We start from the raw sequence: 10,727 nt of genomic DNA, 5'->3' as shown, positions 1-10,727 counted from the left end.
CTGGTTTGCTGAAATCTTTGTGGGCAAATGTGAAGCATTAGCGCACATTTTGGCTTCAGTCGCTGCTCCTGCACGCTCCCGGCATTCTGATGTTAACAGGAAGTGACGTCACGTGTCTTCTTCGTGAGTTATTTGGGGTTATTTTGTATTCCATGCTACACAAACCCACAAAGAAGAGACTAGACCACAGAAACGGTGGCGAATCACTTTAGAAACAATAAATATTGGGTTAAAGTTGCAAAAAGTTGCTTGATTTTGCGTTAATAGTTGCGATTGCAACATCGTGAAATCCTGGAGGGTCTGGTTTATTGTCCCCCCCAATAATGAGATGGGATTTACGCCCTTGCTTCCTCCTGACTCCCTGACTCGTTCACATTTTCCTGTCTCTGGCTCGAGTTTCTGACCGCGGCTCTGCTCTCTGCCCCGGCGGACTCGCCTTGGCCTCGTAGTCCTCAGCCTGCTTCAGGTCTCTGGGGAAACCGCTGACGACAAGACCCTTTCCCTGTCGCACCGAAGAGGCCACGGCGTCACACAGCAGCTCCAGCAGCGTCTCCTGCAGATATAACCACCATTTAATGTGTGACTGAAACAACCGTATTATTAACGTCACATGCACGGGCAAATTACTCACCTCAATCTAAATAACAAAAACTAAAGGACAAAACTTGATGTCAGGGGTGTCGTTCTCTTCAAGAGGTAATTTGCTAACACACAAACAGGACTGACTCAAAAAGTTTTAAGCAAACATCTTGTGTGACGAGTTGCCCTCAGAGTATGTGTTGGGATGGACTCTCAGCTACAACCACACCAGGTTTTAGCCTAATATCTGTAAAAGTGACCGAGTTAGAGCCATTTTTGTGTTTTCCAAGTTCAGTCGGCTGTGGTGTCCATCTTGAATTTGGTTGGCTTCAAAGGCTAATCAGTTTTAGACGTATATCCGATGATTATCTCCTGAAGGTTTCATTAAAATCAATCCAGTGGTTCATGAGATATTTTGCTAACAGACAGACTTTGAACACTGTAGCGAATGGGAGAATTTTATTTGAAGATCTCAAAATTAATCTTCAGGTTGTTTGATCTACTATATATAATATGATACTTTATTAAGGTTTATGAACATTTTGAGCTCAGCATCATGACTCTGCTGGTCGTATTTGTTGTTCTCAGCTCAGACATGATTCTGCTATAAAAATGTTTCAAAGAATATTTAATTTAATTCCTGCAGTTATAACATCAGGTAGTTGTTTACTAATTTGCATCCTGCTAAAGACTTTGAATGCACGTCAAGTTAGTGAAATTAAATGCATTTTAAAAAAATAACATAAAACTGCTGAGCTTCTGTTTTCGGCTCCTGCTGAAACATCGTTTACTCTGCAGCTTCTCAGCGTTTATAGATAAAAAAACAAACATCATGTCGAAGTCAAACGTAACTTAAAGTAAAATCTCACAAAAACTGCCATCATTATTTTATATTTCCTAATCATTCATAGCACAGCAATGCGCCGTCGTTAATTACACATAATGTTCGGTTAAACGGGTAAGAATATTAGGGATATCATCCAAGACAGAGAATGATTTATCTGCTTAATAAAGAGACGCTCCAACCTGCTCTCCTCGCTGTTCGGAATGAAACAACTGAGCGGAATGGGAAAAGGCTGATAGCTGCAGCTGCTAATTAAAATGTCCTTTTAGTTCGTCTCAGCAGTTCTCTTTACTTAAATGAGAATAGATGAATGCATTGAGGATCTGCGCTGTTGAAATGTGGCTTTTTGTAGCTAGCTGGTGATAATTACGAGTCGGAAAGCCGTGTTTGCTAAAAGCCGCGCAGTTTTTACTTTACTGGATGTTTTTAACCCCATGAAGTCCTCAAAGGAGAGAGAGAGAGAGGTGGAGAAACCTTTTTAACTTTGGGTTCATTTGACCCGAAGGCAACAGGAGGGTTAAATGTTGTCCAGGAAAGTGACTGTCGAAGAAAAGCTGCTCTGTGAAACTAACATGGTTGAGTCAGGACCTCTGGACGGGTTCTTCTTTGTTTAAACCTTTATCTTCTTCATCAGCGCCTTCGCAGAGTGAAACACTTTGTCGTGACACCCAAAACTAAAAAAGGAGGACCGTCGTTCTAACGACCGACCGTTTAGGGCAGCGGTCTCCAACCCTGGTCCTGGAGGGCCACCATCCTGCAGGATTTACTCGTTCTTCTGCTCCAACACACCTGATTCAGTGGTTAAATCACCTCTTCATGTTCTGCAGAAGCCTGTTAATCACCCACTGATTCAAATCAGGTGTGTTGGAGCAGAGGAACAAGTAAAACCTGCAGGATGGTGGCCCTCCAGGATCAGGGTTGGAGACCACTGGTTTAGAGCCCTGATGGCTGCTTGATCCTCGTATTAACGGCGGCTGGGTCCTCCTCACAAAGATGGCTTCCTTCTCTCCTCTCTCAGACCATCATCCCTGAAAGAGTGACCGCCGGCCTGCAGGTGGGAGGAAACCTCAGTGTCTTGGCCTGATGATGTCGCTCTTCATCCTTTTGGCCGGCGGCTGCACAACTGATCGCAGACCTCCTGACTCTATCAGGGGGACCGGATCTTAGGGCTGAACCAGTCTTGTAAAGTATTTCTTTGGGGGCTTGAAAGCCACCGGGACGTCATGATTGGGGTCTGGCTGGAGTCCTGTTTGAGTTTCATATCTGCTTTCAGGAAGGCCCCGTTAGTCAACCCACTTCACACATGGAGGGGGCAGAACCATGGTACGGGGTCCCCAGTTTCTCCTATTGTTGCATATCTGTACTCAGAGGTAGAAAAAAGGGAGAGTTGGCGTCCTTCTCAGGGTTCAACCTTGATTTATCTACCTGGATTATTTTTTGTTTTTTAGGTTCAGTTGGTTCTGGCAGCGAACTTGAATCGGTCCAAAAGTTATTCAGTTGTAGATGAACTTCCAGTGATTACTTTTGGCAAGTTACCTTAAAGTGAAATGAGATATTTTGCTAACAGACACTAAACATAAACATTCACTTTAAACCGGGACAAGTCATTATCGTCCGCCTTCGCCTTTGGCAGCGAGCGATAAAACTCAAACCTCCTCCATGAAACATTAACGATACGTCCCATTAGAGAGATCCTCCAGCTGTTCCTGTCAGAGCGCAGACTTACACACACACACACACACAAATACATATACTGACACACACACACACACACACACACACACACATACAGACACACACATACAGACAGACACATACAGACAGACATATACTAACACACACAGACACACACATACAGACAGACATATACTAACACACACAGACACACACATACAGACATACATATGCTGACACTCACAAGCACACAGACACAGATACACACATACATAGACACACACACCCCTACTGACACTTATGCACACACACATACTGACATAAACACACACAGAAACACATAAAGAGACACACACTGACACACACCTACATACAGACACACATACAGACATATATCGACACACCCCACACACAGACACACACACACACAGACACACACGGGGAATGTTTCCTATTAAAAATTGCACCGTCTACGTTGCCAGGCAACAGCGGTTGTTGTTATTAGTTTATCGGTCAGCAGAGAGCCGTGCAGGACGAGCGCTGATCTCATCTCAGGATCAAACCTCCTGAACTCTGCAACGTCCACTTCTGACGGCCAGTTCTGCCTCACTTATTAAAACAAAACAAACAAAAAACAACAACATGATGGAGAACATGGGACCCTGATGTGCCGTAAGACGAGCCGACGGTTATTATCGGCGGTTAGTTATTGTCCAGAGTTGATAAAGTAAATCTGTGTGGGAGGTTTTCCACATGAGTTTAAAGCATATGACTGAAAACAATCCAAATTAACACCCAGTTATAAGATAAACTGTGAGGTTGGAGTATCTGTTGCCCAATTTTAGCTCAATATCTGTGAAATTAGAGTCATTTCTCTGCCAGCTAATCTACAAACAATTAAATCACCTTAGAAAACACAAAAATGACTCATTAACTCAGCCACCTTTATAGATATTGAGCTAAAATTTGGCGTGGTAGTAGCTGAGCATCGCCTGCAACACATACTCTGAGCACAATACATTGCAGTACACCTTTTCTTAAATCCTTGGCAAGAACTGTTGTTGTCAACCCTGTTTGTCTGTTAGCGAAATAACTTGTGAACAACTGGACAGATTTCAACGAAACTCTCAGAGACTAATTAACGGATGTTCGTCTGCAACTGATTAAATTTTGGACTCAGCCCGATTCAAAATGGCTGCCACAGCTGGACGATAACTCAACCAGTCCTGGTCACGCTGAGCAAATATTTGGTGTGGTAGTAGCCGAGAGTCATCCACAACACATACTCTGAGCGCATAAAGTTATTTTAAAGGAAAAAACTGATATAACTCCATCATTTCTCAATATAAAATGATGCATAGCTAGTTCTTTATTTAAAACTGCCGAGTCCAGACAGAAATTTGAGTCTTCTCCGTCTAAAACAAGCAGTTTTTGTGACGACTGTGTGAGTGACGGGCAAGTTGTATCACAGATAAAACGTAAACCAACTTCCTGTCCTCTGCAGCAGACTGAATCAGCGCTCTCAGTCTCTGCAGGTAAAAATTAGACTATTTGTCACCTTTATGATGTGATTAAAGCCTCGTTTGGACGGTGGGAATCTGTGGACGGAAAAACCTGCTTCAGGAGGAAACCGAACAGAATACTGAACTCAAGAAGAGTCCGTCCTCGTTTGTTCGATGTTTATTTTTCATATTAAAGAACCGAGTGTCCGGGTGACATCCTCCTGTTAGAACCCGGTGTTCCTCGCCTGATGTGTGCCGTCAGCTCCCACGCAATTTATATTTTCATATCTTTGTGTTTTCGTTCTGTTCTTCTAATAAATGTTTCAGGCTTTTTAGTTTTAGACAGTCGGGCAAAGAGTCCATTAAGACTTTATGTGTCTGTTTTTTAATTTTCACAAGTTTTGAGAAAACGAGTAATCGGATCTTGGGTCTCCTGTGGGTCTGTGCGCTTTTTGTTTCCCGTCATGAAGAGTTTTAAACACTTCAGGGTCAGCGTACAAGTTAGCATCATTAAAGTCACATTAAAGCGTTTTTATTGCCCAGTATTTAAAGGCGAAGGTGGATAAAAATGTGGCGTCTTGTCTGTCAGCAGAAACTAATCATCGGAGATGCGTCTACAACTGATTAACCTCTGTCCAAGATGGTCGCCACAGCCAGCTGACCTTAAAGGACACAAAAACGGGTCTAATTCAGTCAGGTTTACAGATACTGAGCTGAAATTTGCTGTGGTAGTAGCTGACGATCGGCTCCTGCGCAACACGTTCGCTTGAAACTTTTATCACTAACTGCTGTTTGTCTGTCAGCAAAACATCTTGTGAACCACTGGAAGGAAACTTTCAGAAAGTGCTTGTTAAAATGTACATTTACACAGCGTTAATCCTGAACCCTAACCCAGCTGAGGTGGCTTGGGACACGCTGGAGGGACTGGGAACGCCTTGGGATTCCCCCGGAGGAGCTGGCCTGTGGCTGGGGAGAGGGAAGTCTGGGTCTCCCTGCTTAGGCTGCTGCCCCCGCGACCCGACCCCGGATAAGAGGAAGAAGATGGATAATCCAATTCAAGATGGCCACCACAGCCAACAAAACCAGCTAAGATTTGGTGCGGTGGTAGCAGATGTTTAATCCGTTTAATTTAAAATAAAGTGTTTTCGAGGTCTGACCCAAACGGCTACAGAAGAGTAAACTCTGGACTGAGGGTTCTTTTTAGTGATGAAGTCCTTCCTGTCCACACGAACCTGTTTGTGTTTGATACGAGGATCCCTTATCTAGTTTACACTGCAACCTGCACTTCTGGTTCTGGTCTACTTTGTATCCCCAGAACCAGAACCAAACATGGAGAAGCAGCTTTCAGTTTGTCTGCACCATCAATCTGGAACAAACTGCAAAACAGCCGAAACACTAAATTCCTTTAGATCATAGCTGAAAACTCACCTGTTTGGAGCTCCCTTTGATTAGTAGTCTGCAAACAAATTCAGTTGCTCTGAACAAAATATTATCAAAATATTATTAGAACATTAGTGGGGGTTTTTTGTATTGTTTTTTGGATGATTGTAATGTAATTCTACTGATGTTTTATTATGTAAAGCACTTTGAATGCCTTGCTGCTGAAATGTGTTATACTTCTCAATAACTAATCATTGGCTGTACATCTACAGCTGATTTGCTTTTGGAGTCACGTCAATTCAACATGGCTGCTACAGCTAATCAACACTGTGAAGCACAAAAATGGCCGTAAGCGGTCAGTTTTACAAATGCTAAGCTAAAATTTGGTGTGGTAGTAGAAGAGAGTCATCCTCAACATACTCCCTGCACAGATTTTGCAAAATCTTGCACGATATTTTGGACGATATTATGCACGATGTTTATAAGATTTGACCATAATCTTCTTCTTCTGGCATTTAAGGTGGTCGGTGAGATGCATTCCTTTAAGGAACCCTTCAGAGATGACGTCCGTGGCACCACACCCACCTCAGGCAGTCTCTCTCCTCTCTCCAGAGCATCCCGCAGGTGGCGCCCTCTTTCGCTGTGACACTGCAGCTCGCTGCACAGCAGGTCGCCGAGGGTGACGCGCCGCAGGCCCATCCTCTCCTCCAGCCGCTCGCACTGAAGGGCCTTACCCGAGCCCGGACCACCTGAGGGACATGCACAGACACAGACCAGTCAATATCCTCGCACTGAAGGGGAGACGAGGAGGAAATTGAAAGGTGAGAAAAGAGCAGGAACGAGGGAGACGATAGGAAGTGGATCGTGAGTGTGTGTGAGGGTGCTGAAAGAGGGAAACAGGAGATAACAAGGGAGAGGGTGAGCATCGTTTCCTCCAACTATCTGTTCCAACAACAACCAGAACTGGGATTACACTCAGTAACCACCGCACACAGACAAGCCTCCAACACGCTGGATCCAGCAGGTTCTGATGGAATTCAAATTTATATCAACCTCTCCCTACAGACGAGGGATTTGGAGTTCTTAAATTTGCTGAAATGAAATCTGCTGTTCATGCAGCCTCTGTTTATCAGTAAAGGTCCAGTCCTGGTTCTGCAGAGCCACCATCCTGCAGATTTTAGATGTTTCTCTGCTCTTCAGCAGGTCTTCAAGCTCTGCAGAAACCTGTTCATCACTCAGTCATTCAACCAGGCGAGTTGAAGCAGAGAAACACCTAAAACCTGCAGGATGGAGGCTCTGCAGAACCAGGACTGGACCACCCCTGGTTTATATTGTATTATGTAATTTTTCACATGCTGATGCATCATCCTATGTTGTATTATATATTGTTATATGTGACCCATGCTGGCAAATATAGATTTTTGCTGTAATTGAGATTTGCATAAAAATGATTCCATAAAGACGATCCCAATCCCTTCTAACAGACATGTCTTCAGAAAAAATCCTTATAATTTCCTTCGAAATGGACCATTTTTCTCTGCTGGCTGCCGTAGCGCCGGGAAATCCCTTCATGTAACGTTTGTCATCGTTGTGAAGCTCGGAGGATTCTCCTTTTTCCAAATATATGGCTGAAATTCCTGATGATGACAAATTTTGTATCATTTAGAAAAGTTTTGTCATGAATTCAAGTATCTTTGAGTTTGTTTTTGGTTCTTTGTTTTTCTGTTTTCTCGTTTCTGATTCATGCTTCTGTTTGAGTTTCATTTTATATTGTTATTTATTTATTTTGTACTGTGTGTCTTTATTTTTTTGTCGTCATTCACTTCTCCTCTGTTTATCTCTTGTCTTCCTGCCACGCCCACCTTCACCTGTTCCTAATTGTAATCACTCACCTGTGCTCACTTCCCCTAATGACCCTCAGTTTTAAATCCTGGTCACTTCCTCGCTGGTTCGTTGTTGCTTGTTGCTCATGCCCACTTACCTGACTCTGCATTTCTGTTATTATTTGTATTTTTGCTGCCATATCAGCTTTTATTTTTTTAAAATAAGTTTTCTTTGTCTGCGCTCTGGGTTCATCTCACTCTCCACCGTTCAGCATGGGTCACAAATGATTATATATATGTGTATTCAGGTGAAATCAGTCAACTTAATCTCTCTTTAACTCAACCCAGAAAAAGCCACGTAAACTGATTTTGTGTCCAAAATAATCCTGACTGAAGCAAAGTCTTTTAAAGCAAAACTGGCAGAAGATGAAAAACTTTAATCTCTGCCTTTCAGCAGCAGGTCTTGGACACAGTTAGTCCACATAGAAATGGACTTTATTCATGTTCAAATTTAGATTTCACTCTTGAGACACATTATCTGCTAATCTACCTCCTAAACTGACAGCGAGATGGCAAACATTTTCATATAAAGCCAAAGCAGTTAGCTAACATTTAGTGAATACGTTCATGTTTTGACTTGAGGTCAGAAAACCCTGCGAGGTGAAATGTTCGACACGGCCGTGAAGCAGCAGTTCATCAAATGCAGCCTTGGGCCGAGTAATAAAAGCTCCGTATTCATCAGCATTCACCTTGAGTTCGAGAGCCGCTGCCCTCTGCTCACATTCGGAAACAAATGTCCTCGTCTCCGTTTTTCTGAGACTCACAGAGACGCTCGGGGGGGGGACGGCCGTGAACTCTGAGAGGAAATCAGGGATAAGGTCATCGCTGATTCAGTCAGCTTTAACCTCTCAGCTTTAAATTAGCCGATTAAATCAGTCAGAGCAGCTCATTAATTCATAAATGTAAAGGTTTTGTCATTAAGGCCTCAGAGTTCTGTACACAAGAAAACTGGATCCTTTTTAAAGCTTCATTTAAGCCAGGGGGGTCAAAATTAAACATTTGGTCCTAGCCAAGGGCCAATTACGATCAATATTTGTTAAAAATTACATAAATTAACCTTGGTTTTAGATGTATTATGTTAAATCATTCATATAGAAATATCAATGACCTTTTCCCAGTTACAGATTATACAGAATTTAAAGCAAACAGACTTTAATAAACACAGACAGATAGATCAAACTTCAAAAAGCTCATCATTAGCTGTTATTTCTTACGCCTCACTCAGCTTTTAAATGAATTTTTTAACATTAAAACAGATTTTTAAAAATAAGCCATCAACAAAAACCTGATCATACAGAAATTAAAACTATATATTGTTGGCTTCTAAGTCACTGTCGAGAGAAAACTTCACTAATTAGGCTCAGTTTTTTAAGCAAAATAAGAATCAGAGACTCGATCTGTTCCAGACTGGAGGGCCGGATGAAGTGTTACAGACGGCTGGATCTGGCCCGCGGGCCTTGAGTTTGACACGTGTGATTTAAGCGATGAATATCATTATCGCCCGCCACCAAAGGTAGTAATGTCTCTGCTTGTGTCTGTGTGTTTGTTTGTAAAATATCTCACGAACCACCGGTTAAATATCTGCACGTACAACTGAGTCAAACAAATTCAAGATGGCTGACAACTCAGTCAGTTTTACAGATATTGAGCTCAAACCTGGTGTGGTAGTAGCTGAGAGTCATTCACAACATGTACTCTGAGGGCTAAAAACTGTGACAAAACAAACAACCACTGGAGAGATTTCAGTGAAACTCACAGGATGTCATCATCGACTGTACATCCAAAACTCGTTAACTTTAAGAGGCTACTGAGTTCAAGATGGCCGCCACAGTTAACTGGCCTTAGCAGACACAAAAATGGTTACGCTTCAAGTGCAAACAGACCACATGATATCACATGAGATCATGTGATATTGTGATGTTTGACCATAAAATGATCTTAAATGATCTGGCGGGCGATAGGCATTCCTTCAGGGAATATTAGGCTTTTAACGAACTGTGAGACTATAATTCGTCTTCTTCGAGTCCCTCTTGTTCGCTGAATTTAGGCAGCTTGTTCGGTTTAAGCAGCAAAAGAGCTTTGATTAAATTAACCATTATAGTCGTCACAAAACGATGAGGCTCTCGCTGTGATTGTGCATTTTAATCTGACCTGGAATCGTTTCTCTTTTTGATATGAATATTATCAGATGGGCTGATAGCAGGAGAGACGAACAAAAAGGATCTCCAGCCGAGGCTCAGGCGTCCCACATGATAGGAGGCAAAGTGACAGACGGAATAAATTAGAGAGCGGGCACAGATGAAGATGAAGATGGGAGACGTTGAGGAAGGCGGACAGCCGGGCGTGGAGCAAAAAAACAAACAAACGAAACCAACAAAGTAATTAAATGAGTGAGTTCTGCCCTCCTTTGAGCTGATTCCCTTAAAGCTGTAACAGGTAAAATGAACAGGAGTTAGACAATGAAACTGAAACACCTGGAAACTCCCTTATAGACGGCTTCCTCTGGTTCGTCCTTCTTGGTGGTATGCTGACATCACCCTGGACACCGTGGCTCTTGATGCATCACAAAGACGTGCACCAACAATTTGTCCTCTTTTGAACTCTGGTATGTCACCAATAATCAGACCCTCCAGGATTTTGCGATGTTGCGATTGCAACTATTAACGCAAAATCAAGCAAACCCCGCGAAATCGCAACTTTTTGCAACTTTGCCCAAAACACAGCAACTTTCCCGCAACTTTAACCCAATATTTATTGTTTCTAAAGTGATTCGCCACCGTTTCTGCGGTCTAGTGTCTTCTTTGTGGGTTTGTGTAGTGTGAAATACAAAATAACCCCAAATAACTCACAAAGAAGACACATGAC

At 42.7% G+C, this 10,727-nt stretch overlaps 1 protein-coding gene across 1 annotated transcript in view; it reads right to left on the bottom strand.

Annotated features, from left to right (window-relative positions):
• The window catches only part of ak5 (adenylate kinase 5), a 68,333-nt gene that overhangs the window by 3,588 nt on the left and 54,018 nt on the right, over nt 1-10,727 (bottom strand). Inside the window, exons 11-12 of the mRNA XM_017410816.3 lie at nt 6,565-6,728; nt 437-553 (exon numbers count right to left, since the gene is read on the bottom strand). Coding sequence (XP_017266305.1) covers nt 437-553; nt 6,565-6,728 — 281 coding nt within the window. The remainder of the gene's footprint in view (nt 1-436; nt 554-6,564; nt 6,729-10,727) is intronic.

The sequence above is a fragment of the Kryptolebias marmoratus genome, linkage group LG20 (assembly GCF_001649575.2).
Source record: "Kryptolebias marmoratus isolate JLee-2015 linkage group LG20, ASM164957v2, whole genome shotgun sequence".
NCBI classification, from domain to species: Eukaryota; Metazoa; Chordata; class Actinopteri; order Cyprinodontiformes; family Rivulidae; genus Kryptolebias; species Kryptolebias marmoratus.
This window is presented reverse-complemented; position numbering and strand designations above follow the sequence as displayed.